The sequence below is a fragment of the Strigops habroptila genome, chromosome 12, assembly GCF_004027225.2.
Source record: "Strigops habroptila isolate Jane chromosome 12, bStrHab1.2.pri, whole genome shotgun sequence".
Lineage (NCBI taxonomy): Eukaryota > Metazoa > Chordata > Aves > Psittaciformes > Psittacidae > Strigops > Strigops habroptila.
The window spans coordinates 20803552-20823240 of record NC_044288.2 but is presented as its reverse complement, the minus strand read 5'-3'; the positions used below and the strand labels follow the sequence as shown (position 1 = coordinate 20823240).

The window sequence follows — 19689 nt, the reverse complement described above, 5'->3', positions numbered from 1 at the left end:
AATGAAGAAGAAGGAGCTGGACTCTTCTCGCTAGTGTCCAGTGACAGGACCAGAGGCAATGGGCACACAAATTAAAAACCCAGGAAATTCAGTCTGAACGCAAGACGACACTTTTTTGCTTTGAGGGTTACCAAGCACTGGCAGAGATTTCCCGAAGAAGTTGTGGTGTCACCACCCCTGGAGATTCTCAAAACCTGACCTGACACAGTCCTGGGCAACTAGATGTGGGTGAGCTGGTTGAGAAGGGGAATTAGAGCAGATGACGTCCAGAAGTCCCTTCCAACCTCAAGACTGTGTGTATGGTACCAGCTCCCCATTTGCTTCCCCAAATTGCCTGCGATTAATGCAGCCCACAGCTTGTTATTTCTTATTTTATTTATAATATAAAAAATGTTCAAGTGTTAAACAGTCGAGAGTTCTGACATTCAGACAATCCAGAGCAAACTTTGACTATCATCTTATGACAAATTAGCAGAGTTTTCTATATCTGACCTCATCATGGGTGAGGAATAGAGGGTTTAGTTACTTTATTGCTAAAAGTTAAATGAAATAATACACTGTCAGTTGTTGTATTATCTTCTCAGTCACAGCTTCACCATGCATCCAATCTACAGTATCTGAAATGCAAAGGACATGCAGAAGTAAAAATATAAAAAGAAAAAAGTCAGGCTACAATGTAAACAGGTTTGCTGCAGAGAACTGAGGAGAGAGGGGCACTTCCATGGGGATGCTCTGCTGCCTGGACACGCAGGACTGTCTCTTTGCACCACAGAGCCGATGGCCAGAGCTGCTCCAAGCTTGGAAACACGACGTCCATCACTGGTGGCAAGATGTGACGATAACAACTGTCTTTACAGCACACAGCACAGAGGAATCCGCTTGCTGGGCTGCCCCATGCGGGGCCCATCCGGCCAGCACAGGGGTGACAAGCAGAGCTTTGGCTCCTGCCAAACCCCAGGCAGCACGGCTGGCAGTGGGCTGGCATGGCAACCAGGGCGAGCCTTGGCCGTGCTGCACCATGGGGCCACTTCCACGTATCCTCCCAGAACCACCTGAACCATGGTGTCTGGGACACCACAGCCTTGGCAGCCCTATGGCAACACCACGCTGCAGCTACACCACTCCATGAAGGCAATGCTGTGGTCGGCACGGCACCAGTACAGCACCACCGCTCTGTTGGGATCACCACACCGTGCCGTCTGCCTGCCAGGGCAGTGAACTGGGCTCAACCTTACACGACGGGGCATTATCTCACCATGTTCACATGGGCATCTGCCTTGTCTGACTACAAACCTGTGCCAACCCAACTTGAGACCCACAGGTGAAATGGCCAAAGGCTGAGAGATATCCTGTAAGGGCTGCTGCTGCTGCGCGACTGTATTTTCTCTCCCTACCTGTGTGGCAAAAGAAGCATCACTTCTCCATTCCAGTATGGTGCTGTTGGCTTTCTTTTTCTCCTGATTTAAGTGAAAATACAAGTATTTTACAGGGCAAGACAGATCCCCATTAGACATGATAATGGCAATGCTCCCACTCATGTCCTTGATGTGTGTTTAAACAATACCTTAAAGAATAAGATCATTAATAGCAGGGTACAGGGCAAAGTGGCGAGGCTGCTTTCTTCCAACGGAAGAGCGCCCTTGTGACAGGTTGTCTCCCAAACAAAAATCTATGATCTTAGAAAATGCTACTGAAACAGAATCCTCGGCATGAATCCCAGCACTAGCATACAGCAAAAGGCACCACGATAGTTTTGTTTTTCTATTTTTAAGTAGTCAAAAATTGGCCCACTTTTTTTTTAACTTTATTGTTTTCTTTTTTTTTTTTTTAAACTTTTTTTTTTTTTATTGGAAGCTGTAAATCAAGACATTACATATAAATAGAGATTCCTTATAAAAAAGTCATTGTCGTTAGCTATTATAAGACAACTTTGCTAAAATGAAAATAAAACATTTTATTTGTTATAATTTTTTTTTTCCCCCTTCTTTTATATAAAATAAAAATATTTATCTTTGTTTTGTCTCATCTCCCCTCCTTGGCCTCCTCCGTACAGCTCACGTCTGCGGGTGCACAAGTCTGAGAGGTGCCTAGAGAGGATCCGGGTCGGGTTTGGGCGTCGTGTGCGCCAGGCTGCTGCGCCCGCTCTCCCCGGGCGCGCTGTGCCTGCTGCAGGAGTAGTGAGTCCGGCTGTCACCCGGCCGGTGCAGCGGCGGCGACCCTGTGTGCACCACCTCATTGTTCTGAGTGCTTAGGAATGGCGTGCTCTCGGCCACCAGCTCCTCGTCAGACTCACTGTAAGAGGCGCTGCTCAAGGAGAAGGAGTCCCGGACGGCTCTGGCTCTGTGAGGGATGTGCCCGTTCAGTTTGGATTTTTTCCACCGCCTGTTGCTGCTGGCTGTTTTCTTTGGCTGCTCTAGCGCTGTGACGTACTCCTGCGTCGTCTCGTACTCATCGTCCTCTGTGATGCGGAAGGGGCTGGAGGGCAGGCTCCCCATGCTGTCGTTTAGGTAGGTCTTCCTTTGGTAGTAGCTGTCGTACCGCTGCGTGTCCTGGAAGGGGAGCTGGTACCGCCGCAGCAGGGGCTGCTGCTCCTCCACGCGGAAGCTGATGGGGGCCGCCGGCGGCAGGGAGACAGCGTGCGCCGAGTTGGGGGACGTGATCTCGAAGGTGGGCACCTGCGCGGCCATTGAGTAGTGGAAGTCGACAGGCGACAGGCGTGCTGGTGTGGTCAGCGCCGACACGTACCTGAGAGAAGTAACACCTCCGTTTAGACACCAAACAACGCCCAAAGCCTCCAGCTGAGCCTGTGCTCTGCTGAACACCCATGTGGGCTCCAGTGCACATGATCCTGGAGCTTGGCATCTCCTGCAGAACCAGATAGAGAGACCTTGAACTGCTGTGCTGAGGGAGGATGGCTTCGGTGGGTGCTTGGGCACCATGCACCATGCATCCCAGGACTGCCTCTCCCAAGGGATCTGGTGCGCAATTCCCACCCTGCATCACTTCAAACCTTGTACCATCTCCCAGCAGACTTCCCTGCTTCTCATCTGCCTGACGGCTGCTTTCTGTTCCCCCTGGAGCTGTCAGGCTTGCACTGAGGAAGGTCCCCAAAATTCCCTCCCCCTGTTCAGGCCACAGATGGGGAAAGCCTGGGCATTGTTTCCTCTGGCTTAGCAAAAACCTTGTGTCTCTAAAAGGCATCTACTGCTTTCATCTACTCTAGTGATAACATCAGTGTGGCAGCTCAGGCCTGGTCCAGCCCCTCTCCAAACAGCACTTCCTTCGGCATTACCTCTTTCTAAGGAGCACTGTCATTTCCTCTCTATAGTGCCAGTGGGTGTCTCTGCTCACTTCAGGCTGCCCAGGCTCCCTGGCTCATCCTGTGCCTTTTTCCCATGTGTCCTGTGAAGTACAAGATGCCTGTAGAAGCTGGTTCAGCCCACCTGAATGGACCAGGGAGAGGAATGAGAGAGAAGTAGGTGCTGCCTTTCTCCTCTGCCCCATGGACAAGTCCCACTGTCTGGAAGTGTCCATGTGGCCACCCAGGGTTGCCCATGGCTACCCGCAAAGGGCCGGAGCAAGGGTGGAGATGCACTTCTGCACCATGAGGAACCAGACCCAGGAAGAGGATGACGGTTGCTGCCTTTTACTGGCTGATGGTGTCTCAGCTCTGCAGTTGCATTCCCCCGAAGGCTGGGTCGTACAGAGCCCTGTCCCAAGGCCGTGCCCACATTCAGCACCCCTGCTCATCAGGCCATCCAGAACTACACTGAGGATGCGCATCTCTCCCCCATAGAGGGCTGGAGCACCTCCCGTATGAAGACAGGCTGAGAGAGTTGGGGCTGTTCAGCCTGGAGAAGAGAAGGGTGCATGGTGACCTCATAGCAGCCTTTCAGTATCTGAAGGGGGTCTACAAGGATGCTGGGGAGGCACTCTTCCTTAGGGACTGTAGTGGTAGGACAAGGGGTAATGGGTTCAAACTTAAACAGGGGAAGTTTAGACTAGATATAAGGAAGAAGTTCTTTACAGTGAGGGTGGTGAAGCACTGGAATGGGTTGCCCAGGGAGGTTGTGGATGCTCCATCCCTGGCGGTGTTCAAGGCCAGGTTGGACAGAGCCTTGAACCACGTGGTTTAGGGCAAGGTGTCCCTGCCCATGGCAGGGGGGTTGGAACTAGATGATCTTAAGGTCCTTTCCAACCCTTACGGTTCTATGATTCTATGATTCTATGATATACCTGAAGGCCAGACCCTGCTTGAGCTGGCAGCCCACTGAGCTGCTCTCAGCCAGGTTTTCTTCACCAGTTGCAGACTGCAGACAGGTATTTTCTGCTCCTGCCACCCCTGTGCTCCAAACCTACTTTGTCACCATGTGGGCAGGGTGCAGTGTTTGCTGCTCCCCTACCAGAGTGGCCTCCTGGGGTAGTGGCTTCCTCTGGTAGGACCAGAGCTGGCATTTCGCCAATGCTACCACTGCTGGGCAGTCATTTTTGTGTGTGGCACACAGGCACAACTCGCCTCTGCCGTGCCAGAGCAGCACCAAGCAGTGGGGTCTGACCTCTCGCTGTGTGGTGAGTCCCGCAGAGAATCCACCGAGTCACGATACTGTGTCATGGGCCTCCGTGAGTCCTCAATGCAGAAGGTGGCCCCGCGGCGAGCCCGTGCCTCCACGCACGCAGGGCTGTTGCATTTACTGGTTCCCACCGAGGACAGCATTATCCCAGACTGGGAATCTGAAGTCAGACTCTCCGTCCGCTCCAAGCTCCAGGTGTGGCTTTCATGTCTGTGGACCAAACCCGAAATGGACAGTGAGCAAGGAATCCCCATTGAGGTCTTCTCCAAAGAGCTGCATGCAGGTACAGCTCACACTTTGCTCTGCACTGGCACCCCCTTTATCTCTCTCACTAGGATACATTTGGGCAGGGCTGCCCAGCTTCCTAACCCTGCCTTTGAGCTGCTTTTCCTACTTCCTGGAGATATGATTAGAGAGTAAAGGCAAACCAGTGCATTCTAGGTATTTATCACACCACCTCCTGACAGCTGGTGATAGGATGGGGCAGCCTCTGGATGGCGGCCAGGGCAATTCTGCTTTGTGCTTGTGAAGTATTCTGGGTGTGGAGCAATGCACTGGCCGTGCCAAGGCAAGTCTGCAAAGGATCTTCAGATGTGCCATCTGCATTGCCAAGTGACAGCCCCTTCAGAAATGCTACCAGAAAGGAGCCAGAAAAAAACAAAAACCCCACTCAAAATTGCTTCTCTATCAGCAGAGAAAAGCATACCAAAGGTAGGTCTGGATGTTCAGTTTCCACTGGTTTATACAAGATTTGGCAGCAATGTGCTAGGCAAAAGCTATGATACATTGGATAGACCTTGCTGAGCACTTGGAGCTCCATCTGCCCTAGTCTTGGTAAAAAGAAGACATTCCACAAGGGCTCTCTGGGGATGCCAGGGGCCATGTGCACACCGGTCCACTCACACTATGGCCACAGGCTGACCCTCCTCCATAGCAGAAATATGTTGCCTGTTACAGCAAAAGCTCTGAACTCCCAAACTGCAGCAGATGGAGCTGTGCTGGCAGAGGATTTGGGGTGGGGGGTTGCAGAGGACAGCAGCCCTCATTAAGACTTCCCAAGAACTTGTTAATTATTGATGGCTCCAGGCACACGCTTGGCTGCAACCACCACACATTTATAACTTCAAACGGCATCCTCATTAGAGGCGTGCATCGAGTAAAATGGAGCCTGATTATGCCAGTATTTTGCCTCTGGCATGACTTCAAGAAACACCTGCTTGCTGCACTTGACTCAGGAAGATTAGGTGTCAGGTAGCCAGGACCAGAGGCTATGCGAGGTAGGTGCCTCCCCATAGCTGTGGTGGGTTAATGCTGCCCCCCAGACACAATCTTAGCATCTTCAGGAGGTTCCCAGAGGTGGCCCCAGGTTCCCAGGGCTTTGAAGTGAGCACGGGAAGCCAGCAAGGTGCAGCTCTGCAGGCACAGGAGCCTCTGTGCAACTGGCTCAAGCTTGCACACACCTACTCAGGGTTGGGCTGCAGCACACAAATTGAAAAAACCCTAGAAAACACACCAGGAATAGGATTTCTCTGGACAAAGGCAGCCGTTTCCAGCCCACCAAGTCATTCTTGGCTCCCTTTCTACTTGCTGGAGGTCTAGCCAGGGGATTCTGGGGAGGAATTCACCTGAAAATCTAAGTTCAATATCTGAAATTGATCTGACACATTGTACTGTGAGAGTACTTGCTCATCCCTGATGAATGCCTGAACCCTGAAGAAACCTGCTGGGAGCTATCTTTGAGCTTCAGCTGAAAAGATTCATTGCTTCCTGGAAAACAGAGACAAACACATCGAGCTAAAGAAGTAAACAAGCCAGGACACATTTTGCTTTATAAAAAGTCAATGCAATGTGATCTGTACATCACTGACCCCGCTGCACCTCCAGTTACTTGTGAAAGGCAAGTGCTCTCCTGCGGAAACATTGTCACTTACTGGAAGAAGCACAGGAGCTACGTAAGAGGAAGAACCTGGACATCCAAACTCAAACCAGCACAGGACTTTCTCTAGGGCAATCTCTAGGTTACAATTCTAATGCAACTTTCTGGACTGTGATAAATTGCACAGGAGTGGGGTTTTTTCTGGTGAAAAACTGTGGCTCCCAACTCAAATCCTAAGTTGGAGGAACTGCCCAAAACATTTTGTGATAGTTTGTGTACTTTGCTTTCCACAAGGCAAATACATTCTAAATATATCAAGCATGAAACAACCTGTGTGAGCTTAATGAATTATTGCAGGTATACAGTGTGGTTGCAAATCCAATTTGCAAAACCTTTCCTAGATGCAGCCTCCCATTCGTGTTTGTGCAAAGCATGAAAGCACAACTTCGTTTCCTCCTGCTTCACAGCTATGTCAGTGCTGCAGGTTCCTGATGGCACCTCGCTGCAGGTCAAGGACCACACCGTTCCACACCTCTCACTAACTAGCTGTGCCAGAAAAGACTGCCAGTGTCACCATGGCCTGTATACCAATGTAGTGCCAAAAAGCAAGTGAAAACAAGAAAGGGAGGTGAAAGAAAAACCTTTTGCTGGCTATGAATCTTATAGCACCCTAAGGCAAACAGTAGGAGAAAGTTCAGGGGAAGATGGTATACATCACCTCTGGCTGGACGTTGGAGTGGCTGTGGAGCAGTGATGAGATGGGGAGCAGGAGTGACTTCCTGAAAAGGTTGTCTCTGTTTCCCTTCGAATCACATGCTCGGTGGCAGAAACATTCTTGGAGATATACTGTAAAAGATGAAGAATCACACAGATCAGCTCGGAAATGCTGCCACAGCCAAATTTGGCTGGCTTAATTATTTCTGGTGAAATTAGACGAGGACTGAGAGAACCCAATAGCTCCACACCCCTTGGAAAGAGACAAGGAGGCTGGAGGCTCTTCTCTGCCCCTGCACTTTGCACAGAGTGTCATCTGGACTGCAAAAGGGTAAGAAGAGCCAAGGGGCTCCTCAGAGGGCTGTGGTACCACATGTAGCTATTGAGCAGAAAAACATCTCTGCTCATGGAGGTTATGCACCCAACAGAGTACCAACAAAAAGACAACCACACGAGATCAGTGAGACATATGAGTCCTACAGAAATGCCAGGTGTCAGCCAAATATTTATGCTGAGATATTCCTTCATCTAACAACAAGCTCTGCTTTTCACGGGTACACTGAGATCTCTGGGGGAGTCAGTACTTTGGGGGCAGAGGGATGTGGTTCTTAGAAATTCCCTTTCCCTTCATGTCTGGGATTCAACCAAGCTAAATTTTAACATCCAAAGGCTGACCCAGCAAAGCTTGTAACTGAGTCACTGTACCAATTTTGATCATACAATCACAAAATCAAAGCATGGTTTGGGTTGGAAGGGACCTTAAATCTCATGCAGTTCCAACTCCTGCCATGGGCAGGGACACCTTCCACTAGAGCAGGTTGCTCCAAGCCCCTGTGTCCAACCTGGCCTTGAACACTGCCAGGGATGGGGCAGCCACAGCTTCTCTGGGCACCCTGTGCCAGCACCTCAGCACCCTCACAGGGAAGAGCTTCTGCCTCAGAGCTCATCTCAATCTCCCCTCTGTCAGGTTAAAGCCATTCCCCTTGTCCTGTCCCTACAGGCCCTTGTCCAAAGCCCCTCTCCAGGTTTCCTGGAGCCCCTTTAGGCACTGGAGCTGCTCTAAGGTCTCCCCTTCAGGAGCCTTCTCTTCTCCAGGCTGCCCCAGCCCAGCTCTCTCAGCCTGGCTCCAGAGCAGAGCTGCTCCAGCCCTTGCAGCAGCTCCGGGGCCTCCTCTGGCCTCGCTCCAGCAGCTCCACGTCCCTCTTGTGCTGTTGCCCCAGAGCTGGATCAGGACTGCAGGGGGGGTCTCCCCAGAGTGCAGCAGAGGGAGAGAATCCCCTCCCTCAACCTGCTGCTCACGGTCTGGGCATGCAGCTGGGATAGCTCAATAAACAGGCACCATCAGGAACACCTCTCTCAAAAAAAACAGGATCACACTTGATTCATCAAAATAAGTCTGTTCCAAGTGCCCTATTTTCATCCTGTGCTTCAAAGTAAAATCGCTTTTCACTTCAGGTGTCATTTTTGGAAATGTTTCTATGAAGAATCTCATCTTTTTTTTCAAGTTTGTTAGTGTTTCGCTCCTTACACACACGCACACAGGTGTGTAAGCACACACATCCATGTCAAATCTCTGGCAGAAAGCAGGCACTCAGTAACAAGCAGGGAGATGGAGACAAAAAGTCTTACATCGGCCATTTGGATTTCCTCGGGATCCAAACGTGGATGGCTCGGTCCGTTCGCAAGGCTCCTGTTCTGATGGGCAGGGCACATGTTCTGACGTAAATGATTATGCATTTGTTTTCTTTGTTTCCTTTAAAACAGAAAGGAAAAAATCTATAAGGAAGGCTTAAGGGGCTCTCTCCCCCCAGAGACACCTGGGGGATGCAGATGATAGAGAAGGCAAGTATCAGACACACTTGTTTCAACGGTGTTTGTGAAAGCTGCAAATAGGAAGAAACAAGGCATTCAACATTCACCACCTTCTGCTGCTGCTTCTGTAAAAGGTGAACGTTTCTTATCATGGGCAATTTGGGAAGCTGGGTCCAAGGTCCCCTCTTGCAAGACAAGGCTCAGCACAATGCAGTGGAGCCAGGGGCACTATGGTGCTAGGAGCAGAGGAGAAAAGCAGGGAGAAGGAGAAGCAGGTCCTGGCTTGGCCTTGGTGGCAAGGCACTCGACCTGTCCTGCATTAAGCACAAAGTGGCAAAGCCTATTTTGCAGGGTATCCACTCTGCAAGACCCCCCATGTCTCAGAAGCACCCTGAACTGAGGTGAGGTGCAGGCAAATTAGGGAAAAACATGCTGTCCAGGCAGGGAAAGCTGGCCATAAAAGAGGTCCCCAAGCATCTTGTTTCATTAAGAGAACTCTGAACATCCCTGAAATGGACACAGCTGAGCCCACAGCTCTTGAACAATAGCCCAGTGTGCTTTTGCTGACAGGAGATGAGCTGCTGCCTTGAGGGCCAGCTTTTCCCAGTAACAGAGCGTCACCTGGCTGGGTGAAATGATGCTGATTCAGGGGACGAATGGTCCCAGGACAACATCGTGCTCAGGCACAGCCTGGTAAGTGGCTTCTCTGTTCTCCTTCATGAGACCTTCCTCAGAACACCACAGCACAGCACCTCCTTAAAGTAACATTTGGGTGAAGACTGTGAAAGCACAAAGCTTTCCATAACCTCTGGCCAGTGTTGTCTCTTAACCACCCATACTCACTTGGTTTTACAATAAGCTACCACACAGACGATGCCCACCACAAGCAAGGCAACACAGATTCCCGTGATGGTTAAAACTCTCTTCTGGTAGAGCTCTTCCGCTTCTGCAAATGGAGAGAAGAAACCACAATGACAAATAGGCTCCAGCACCAGGGGTGCGCCTGGCTGCGCAGGAACCAGCACTGCATGTGGGTGAGATGGAGAATAGGGCTCGGTCAGACTTCCTGCCAATCCACTGCCCATCTCCAATAGCTGCCCCAAACCTGAGACCAGCTGGCCCAACCTTGCTCATTCCTCAGGAGACCTTCACTCCTTTTGCCTCTCTGCTCCTTTGCCCTCCCTTACTCAGTAGCTCACCCTTTCTGTGCTCAGACACGCTGCTAGCTTTCTTTTCCCACAGCATAACTCAGTGACTAACCTCAAACAGCCACACGACTCCCCTCTCCCTTCCTGCAAATCCCCCTTCTCAGTAACTCAGTAGCTTACAAAGAAGTCTCTGAGCATCCCCCACTCACCACATAAACCCATGCCCTGTGATGCCCTCTCTCATCACAGGCTCTCTGCTCTGACTTAGAATGCCTTTTCCTTGCAGCGGCTGCATGCCCTGGAGCTCTGTGGTGTGCTAGAAACCACCAACCAACAGGCTCCAAAGCATGCAGGTGCTGAAGAGGACATCCTAAAACAGTCCAAAAGCAGAATGAGGATGGAAAAGTGATAGTGTGTAAGACAAAGAAAAGGGAGTGGAGTAATTAAAATACAGTAACTGGTCACAGCTATGGATCTTTAATGAAATCCTAGGAAGCAATTAATTCCATTGTACCAGATAACTGAGATGCACACACAGAATTCAAGCAGCATACTGCTGCTTCTCTCGAATACCACCATTTGTCACGGACCGCCTTTCAAACCAGGAAAGTCAGTCACTTGCATCAAAACCCAGACAGACCATGCTGAAGTGAGGTAATTGTTCACATTAATCAAGGCTCCAAGGCAACGCTCGGATGCCTCTTGCTGTGTAACTACACCTAGGCAGCAACCGCTTGGCAAGGGCACCTCTTACTCTGTGGCTACACCAGAGCAGATGCTCTTCATGGCAACATCCAGCAATCTCCACTGAGATCAGCAGAAGCAATCTGGCTCTGCAGCTGGAGGACTGAGAGAAGGATTCAGTGCCATGAGCATTTTAGTTCAACATCTATGAACGACGTCCTGGTGCCCCCATAATACGTGTTGATGTTAAAGGGATTTGTGCCTTCTTTAATATTCACTGAAATATTTTTTCATATAGATTAGGCAATAAAACTCCTGCCATGGTTGCTGTGCTCACCATGCCACACTAAATAACCTTGAATGGACTATATGGTAGCCCCAGACAATGAAATACAAAACCAGAAAAGAAATAGGTCTGGTGTCAGAAACCGCTGGGACTGGACTTTAGCAAAAAAGCAGGGGGCAAGCAATGAAACATTCCAGGTAACTGGATATTTAGACCAATTTCAGCTTGCTGTTTTAGGAAGGGAAAAGCATTTTTGGGAAGAAGAAAAAAAAAAAGGTGCTAGGAAAAATGTTTATCTCTTTCTAACTCTCAAAACAGGAATGAAGAAAGACTTGCTAAACAAGGGCTGAGAATAACAGCCCTGGCGTGGAGATGTAAAACATAATCAGCAGAGCTTTCTTCGTGCCTGTGCTGCAAAGCCACGGTATAGAGCAACACATTTCCATCCATTTTGTTTGTTCATTGGCCTCTGGCTTCATGAGGTGCTCAGGGTGCTGGTGGAGTCTCCGGGAAGGCAACATCCCATCACTCACTACAGGCAGCTAAGACTCTCTCGGACTCATGATGGTGTGGACCAACAGGTCATGGGTCTCATTCAAGCTGAAAGTTACTGCACTGTTAGCTTCACCAGTTAGCTGCACCTCCTCAGAGCCAGAGCCTGTACAGCCTGGGACCTGCTCATGGAGAAGCATTTAGGTGCTGGCTGACCTTATACTCCTTGTGCTTTATTACAAGGAACCATGTGGAGCTGGCATGGGGAAAAAGCTCACTCTGAGGCAAGACACCTTCTTCAGTGACATGTTCCCATTGCACAGATGCCCTATTCCAGGCATCTGCAACCATGGCAGACAAGTTTTCTTGCTCTTGCACACCTCTGGGACCTGGATTCCAGCTCTTTCTTTCAGCCAGGAGTTTCAGAGATTTTATCAGGATCAGGAAGACCAGCCAGGGTCATGTCCTGGTTACGAATGGCACCGGGCAAGAACTTTGCTACTACCCAGCAAAAACTACTTTTACAAAAAAAGAAAGCCTGAGCAGGTCAGTTTTCACCACGCACTCATCCATCAAGCCAATTTTTCCAAAGATCCTTCACCAGCTATGTTTTTTGCTACAAAGACTTTTGTTCCAAGCATAAATCGTTCCCTTTGAATGATGGAGGAGGGAGGAAAAGCAAAAAGCAAAGCTATTAGCTAAATAACACAATCTTTTGCCCGAGGCTCAAGTCCCAGCCGCTGTTCTGATGATCATGTCATCTGGCTCTGGCATGTCTGACTGTTCCAAACCTTCACCTCAATTGCACAGGGAACGTTTCAGTTCATCAGAACTGCAGATTTAGCCTCTCTGCCTTAAGTTGACAGCTCTGCTATGTGAAGCAGTGACGTGTGAGGCTGTGCTGCAAAGCTACAAGTTAAATGACCTGCTGATAGTAATTTAGCTTGGTTTCTCACATCTCGTTAAAGCTGATATTCCATAACACAGTATCTTCATGTTGCACAAAACCATCTCAACAATGATAGAAAGAAAATAAGAGAATTCACACTAAAATTCTGTATTTGAGAAGGTAAGGTCCTGGAGCAGAACTTGTCCACTTGTGTCTCTATGCTGTACAAACACCACATCTTCATCAGCAGCATCGTCACTCTAAGCAGCAAACACTATGAACAAACCATGTGGTGCCACATAATGCCAACAAAATCACAGTCCAGCCATGGGTGTCACAGCAACACATGAGAGTGACAGACGAATGATAGAGAAGAGACGACTGCAGGCTGGGAACAGGATGTGTGCGGTTCTGTGATGACATTGAGAATGGATGAGGGAAAGGACAAGAGGTCAACAAAAAAGGGATGTCAAAAATCCTCAATTTTGAAGTTAATTTCAGTGTATTAGCATTAGCAGCACCGCTTTCTCTGAAACACCTGACTACAAAATGAATGTTTTCCACAGCAGGGAAGAGATGCTGGGGGATAGAAACCCATCCTGGTGGATACACCCCATCCTGCTGGATCAGGCATGCAAGGACCAGAAGAGACAAGTTTCTCCAGCTTCAGCTAGTGCATGTCCCTCCACCTTGGGGATCTGAGAAGACAATTTACAATCCAGAAGTGAAAGACTGGTGTCCCCATAGCTCTAGTATACGGAGTTTTAGTGTCTTCATGTGAAGATTCACATGTTCAGTAATTCAGTGTTTTTAAGTTAAGTGACAAAGATAAATCTCTCTGCTCTCATCTGACCAGCCTCTCTGTGGTTGGCTTGTACACTCAAGGGAAACCTACCCTCAATAATCTGATTTCCCAGGTGCTTACTCAAGCGATTCTTGATGTATTTCTAAAAATAGTCTGAGGAGAATGGAAGAAAAATAATATGATTATGAGCAATTGGGCAGGAGCAGGTAATTGCCCAAAGGGGATATTTTTAAAAGCCTTTAAGTTACTGCAGTGTTTTTCCAAACTTCAGATTGTCACTGTAATGCTCAGAAATGACACCCTCCACTCTCACAGGAGACTACTGACCTTCCTGGGCTCACTGTTTTCTATACTAACTCATCTCATGTCATCTTTCTTGGAACAATTTTCTCCTGGTCAAGAACCAAAATAAGCCACTAACCTTTGGGAGGAGGAACAGCAAAGCTCATCCTGACCCTTACAGGATCCATTGGAGGCTAGTGCATCCAGGGCGGCAATTTCTATGAAAGCCCTAAAACTTTCCTTCCTATTCCTGCAATGCCTGCCTGTTCCCACGTGGTGCCTACTGGCAACCTTTGGGATGGTCACAAACTCCAGCTTTTCAGTTAAATACACAAAAGCATGTTGAATGAGGAGACGTATAGCTGCTGCTTGAAACAAAGAAAAGAGTGCTGCTAAAGATACACATGTGTTTTTATAGGTTTACATTTAGATTTTGTGTTTGGTTTTGGTTGTTTTGTTGTTTTTTTTCAAGCCAAACATCTATCTTGGTGCCAGGGAAGAGAACAGAACAGCTGATTTTTTAATCATCCCATTAAAGCCATAAATATAATGTGGCAGCTTTTAATGGCTTCTGATTAATAAATGAATGGTTGTTCCATACCCTTTAATTCAAATCCAAGATGCTCTGCCAATGCAGAAAGAAGACAAGGAAGAGAAAGAGAAAAAGAAAAACAGGTCTGTCAGAGAACTCTAATATACAAACACACACACTGTGCAGTTACAGCAGGTTAGCTTTTCTGTAGGCTCAGCAGCAGTTACACAAAAGACAGTGTATGCTTCAGAGCATTTCAAATTCCCATCAGAGCTTATCTTATGTAAAGGAAGACCCAAACAAATTGCAGTGGAAGTTAATTATGAATACTTTTAGTTAATTATGAATTCTTCTGAGATGAGCCATGTTTGTTAGTACCTGATATGGAATTCACACTTTGGAGGGGGTGGAGGGGTGGGGTGGGGGGAAGAAAGAGAGAAAAAAAAAAGGTACTCCTGACAGGTCAAAACACATAGCGACTGCATGAACCTGGTAAAAACCATTCACTCACTTTCTACAGGCAAAATAAACCCTGCGTGGTTTCACATGCCCATCTCTGCCTGGGACCTGTGCACCAAAGCAGGGCGCTGGGCAGACTGATGCATGGGTACTTGCACGGGGCCCTTAGACCTGCCAGCACATTTCTGCTGCCCATCACCCCAAACCTGGTCTCGGATGCACAGCATCATCTGGCAGCAGTGCCTATAAATCACCTGATGGCCTGTCAGTTGTGTGAGCACTGTTCTTGGTGGTACAGATCTGCAGCTGAACCACTGATGCTGCAAGTGATTAGTTGCCCGTGCCAGGCAATGAATCCCTTGCAGACCTAGAAGTGCAAATTGCACTGAAAGTTTCCCTCAAGTCTGTGATCTTCCACATTTCACTTCTGCTGTGGTTCTGCATTGTTTTGGAAACAAGCAGCATGCTGAAAAAAGCACAAATGGGAGCATCTGCTTTCAGATTCATATTCATCACAAGATTACAGTTCGTCTTGCAGAGACAGTGCTGAGCAAAGTAGTTTACATAATGAATCAACATACAGTCATCCAAAACAGGTATCCTAAATTTTAGTAATTGTCCTGGTACAGGCCTCAACTAAAGACAGTTTTTCTTACATAAACATTAAAGTTCTCCATACTTACCATTGTACACAAAAGTGGGCTCTGCTGTTCCCAATCACCATATACACAAGATTATTTGCAGCTTGGAGATGTCCAGATTTTTTTACTATATTTTCCATAGGAATTGCTTTTTTTTGCTGCACAGAAATATTGGCTTTCTTTTGCAATGCTGTTCAAAATTTAGGTGAAGGGAAATTAGCACTAATCATTACGGAACATGTAAACACGTTTTCTAAAGCAGGTTCTTCTCTCCAGATCAATGCTGATGCTTTGGGGGATTTTGGGGTTGGGAGTTGGTTGGGATTGGGTTTTGTTAAAATTTTGTATGATTTCAAGGCCACAAAACCTGCTGCTCTCTGCTTCACATCTCACAGTTGTGCAAAAGGAATGGCAAACTCTACCATGCGTTTCACAGTCACTTTGTACAAGTTGCAGTGACATGGACACAATGTGGTGGGCAGCAGAGAACTGGACAGAATACATCCAGCCCAAACCTCTTGATTGTCACATCTAGCCTTGACCTATTCCCAAGGCATGCTGCCATTACACATACACAGTTTCACCTGGCACTATGACAAATGCATGTAAAGATACATTACATTTCATCAGTATGGCTACGCTATTGATCCACCTTAAGCTGCACACTGCTCATACTGCCACGTTTCCTCCCTTTTCCAGGATTTACTGCAACTTCTACAGCTACACATGGATGCAATTTAAAACATTTTCATGGTTTTCTTTGCAAACTCAGAAATGTCAATATGAACAGAGGTGGTGGGAAGAACCTGAGGAATGTCAGCCTTCCCACTGTCCCTCTCACATCAGAGCTGCAGTTTCGTTTGGCTTCTCAACCCCATGGAGCAGATACAGCCAGTTGGCTTGTTGGATCTTAGCTATAGGTTCCCTGAGTAGGAGAGAAAACAGTAGCTTTGCAGATAGAGGAAGCCTTACCCCAGCCTATGCTGCTGCATCTGATGTCCACAGCTACCATCACTTTAGGCTATGGACATTGCTTCTGTATTACCCATAACTGAACACACTGAACAGGGAGCCACTCTCTCTTTCCCCTTCTTAGGAGTTCCTCCCAGCCTGGGCAGGTATTGCCTTCTGTGCTGGGACAGTGAAGGAGGAGACACTTCAAGAGCAGGCTGGCATCTGGAGGCTTTGTCTCTTCTCTAAAGAAGAAACTATTCAAAATCAGTCAACGATTTACAATCAAGAGGCTAATGAGATAACCCCAGCTCTGGTAAAAACATTGTTTCAAAGTGTAATCATCTGCATCCAGCAGAGGGGTATCATTTTCATGAAGATGGCTTACTGCATAGGGTATGCCTATTTTATATCAACAATATACAATGTATTTGCTTTGGTAGCAAACACGCTTGAGAAACCAGAATTTCTCCTAGAGACAACAGTTTTCTTTTGGTCTGGAGATATTTCTGACTATCACGTTTGAAAGAAGTCTTCTTTGCTTTTTAAGAGGTTGATCAGGAAAAGTAACACAACTTTAAAAGCCTTGGGTTATATTTGCTCCTAGGTGGCGAAGACGCTCAGCATGCTGTGTAGTATCTGCACTGTGTCCTGCAACAGCTCAGTCAAGCTGCACTTTACTCACTCTCCCAGTTATACTGGCAGTCTACCTGGCTGCTGCGGATGCCTAGAAACCTTTGGGCAACAGCCCCCTCTATGACTATTAACCATGCAGAAGGAAGCATAAGGTCCAGCTAAAAGTCCTCCAGTTCCTCCAGACAGTGATTCACTGCATGCTGACAGAGGTGATTGCAATGTGGAGGTGCATTGTATCCCAGTCTCATGGCAGAAGAAACCTTTGGGATAACTAAAATTAAATGGGTGAATCCCATCTGTAGAGACAAACTGACACATGCCAGGCGTGCTGGCAGAGTACTCTCCAACTTCCATGGGACAAGCTCCATTCGAAGCAATATATCCAGAGGCTATCGCACAAATAAACTACAGTGAGACAGCACTAGGCTAAGGAAATGGGTGTATTATTTTTCTCACATCATCAACCTCTGCCTGAACTCCACACATGCTCCCTGGTCATGGCAAGGAGCGAGGGCTGAGCACCCTGAATTGCTGTGAGACTCCCCAGACTACCTGTAATGAGGACACGTTTTCTGGAAAATTTCATTCCAAATGTGCCTGCTGAACCTTTCTGAAAAAGTTGGACTTAAGACAGAATCCATTCTTCCTAATGTAGCCATCAGTGTTAAGGAATCAGTATCTACTGACCTCTTTAATGCATTACTTGGCAGTGTTTTCATTATTTTTTGTACCTAAAAGCTAAGATAGGCTCTTCTGTGCTGAACCTACAGGAGACTGGACCAGTAGTTTGGAACTGTTCAAACACCTAAATACTGCGTGTATGGCAGAAGGCTGTCCAAGACAGAAAGGCAGCATGCATGGGACAGCTGAGGAAGGGAAAAAGGGGAAAAGATGAAAGAGGTGACAAAACCTTTTCATTTTCACACTCTTCATCTCAGCTGCAGCACATCTGTGTAGGATCCAGGTCGGACACCATCACCCGGACTGGTACCACCCAGCTGCTCAAAGCAGGGCTTGCTGAAGAGTCAAGTGATGCATGGACCTTACGCTCAAGCCCCCCAAAAGTTGACAGTCAGCTGAAGTGGAGTGAAAGAGAAAATCCAGTTGGATTTAGGAGCTACCAGTTGGATTTAGGAGCTACCAGTGTCACAAACCTTGTGGTGGATTTTTCTTCTCACCATCACACAGAAGACAAAGCCCTACTCTTACCTGATCCCTATCTATGTTTTTCTATACAACCTGTTTCAAAAGATGAACAAACAAAAACACTTAATCTGAAATATCTATTATAGGAGTAACACCTCAAGACAAGATGGCTTGCACTGAACTGTAGATTTACAGGATGAGTAAGAAAGATTAAAGCCTTAGCAAACAGTTGTGAAAACTGGCCCTGTGCTCACATGGACTTGAAGTTGCCCAAGAACTTGTCAAGATGTTTAGTTACTGCATGCATTATTCCCCCCAAACACACTTGAGTCCCCCAGAGTGCTCTCTGGGTCACAGAGCATGTTCCAAGGCATGAAGCAAAGTGGAGAATTAACATCTGAGGACCATCAAGACAGACTATTGGATAATAAATTGTACTGACAAGAATAATACTTGCAGGACCCTGCTCCAGGCTTCCCCCAGGGGGTACAGGGAGCAATGCAAGACAGTCCCACGATGCTGGGGACAGAGGACACTGTGTTTGTGTTAAGGCTTGTGCAATACATGGGATCTGCAAGTACAGAAAGTCAGCAAACTTTCCATAAACTGCATAGACATTTAGCTTGTCCAGTACTGTATAATAAAAATAAACAAATAGAGAAATCTGTAGGCCTCAAGATTCCAGATACGTAATAGTAGAGTGTTAGCAAGTTGATGTGGATTAGCATGCAATTAACTTCAAAAGATCCCAAAGGATAACCTGTCCTGCCATTGAGGGGAGAGGAATAACCCTGTTATGATAAACCACAAAAGCCCTGTAATTACCCAGCCACACCACAGCGTAGCCATCGCCCTGTAATTAAGTGGTCAGTGGTTACCGTGTCATTGAAAAGAGGCTGCAGAATGTTTGTGGAATTTAAAATGCTGCTAAATATTGTTTTAGGGTTCAGATGAGCAAGAGGTGGAGGAGGAAATGGAAAGTAGGTAAAAAAAAAAGTATTCTTCCACTTGTTTTCATATCACAACAGGTAGGAAACTGCTGCTGAATAAGTGAATTGAAATGAACAGAGAAGCTGAAATTGAGATCTAGACCTTCCCAGTAGAGCTTGAAGTGGTACATTTATCCCTCTGCTCACATGATACTTTGCCTCAGTGTGAGAAGCAAGTGCTCAAACCCCACCTGCCAATAAGGTCACTTTTACATGTCAGGGTGATGACCAACACTCGTCCGGCTGCACCCTGGTGACTTCAGAGTGAATGGGACCATCCCTCAGAAAAATAAGAAGCCTCTCACCCAATAAACCTCCACTGCTCTGCTTCCACAGTGGTTTAGTCAGCAGCGCTGGATCCAGTTTGTGAGCCACTGTGGGAACATGCAATTCTGTTTCCAGCCCAGTGAGCCTGATACAGACATTGCAAGTAGAAAAAACTCATGCTTTTCTGGCTGGATAGGCTCCATGAGAACAATTTCCTTGGAAAGAATGGCTGGTGGGAAGACCCAGACATCCAATCTACACAAGATGTGCTATGATAGGGCAGGAATCATGCTGCTGAGATCATTACACAGATCACGCCCAGTGATGGTGCACTGGATGCTCAAGAACAGGTGAAGGTTCTCATCTCAGAAATACCTGTGCTTGTCATCTGTTGTTGGAAGGAATCTGTAATGCTTATGCACAGGAAATGTCCTGCCACAGAGCAAATGGATCAGGAGCCAGATCCATCACACTCAACTTTTGATGGCTTCAGTTAAGGAGTCCTGGGA

The 19689-nt window shown here is 47.5% G+C and overlaps 1 protein-coding gene across 2 annotated transcripts in view; it reads right to left on the bottom strand.

Annotated features, from left to right (window-relative positions):
* Positions 1-355: 355 nt before the first annotated feature.
* NRG2 (neuregulin 2) overlaps positions 356-19689 on the bottom strand; it is a 152395-nt gene continuing 133061 nt past the window's right edge. For both annotated transcript variants that reach the window (XM_030503835.1, XM_030503834.1), the window contains 6 exons: positions 14161-14184; positions 9817-9919; positions 8791-8914; positions 7166-7293; positions 4557-4781; positions 356-2745 (listed from right to left, as the gene is read on the bottom strand). In XM_030503835.1, the coding sequence (XP_030359695.1) occupies positions 2088-2745; positions 4557-4781; positions 7166-7293; positions 8791-8914; positions 9817-9919; positions 14161-14184 (1262 nt within the window). In that variant the 3' untranslated portion in view covers positions 356-2087. The remainder of the gene's footprint in view (positions 2746-4556; positions 4782-7165; positions 7294-8790; positions 8915-9816; positions 9920-14160; positions 14185-19689) is intronic.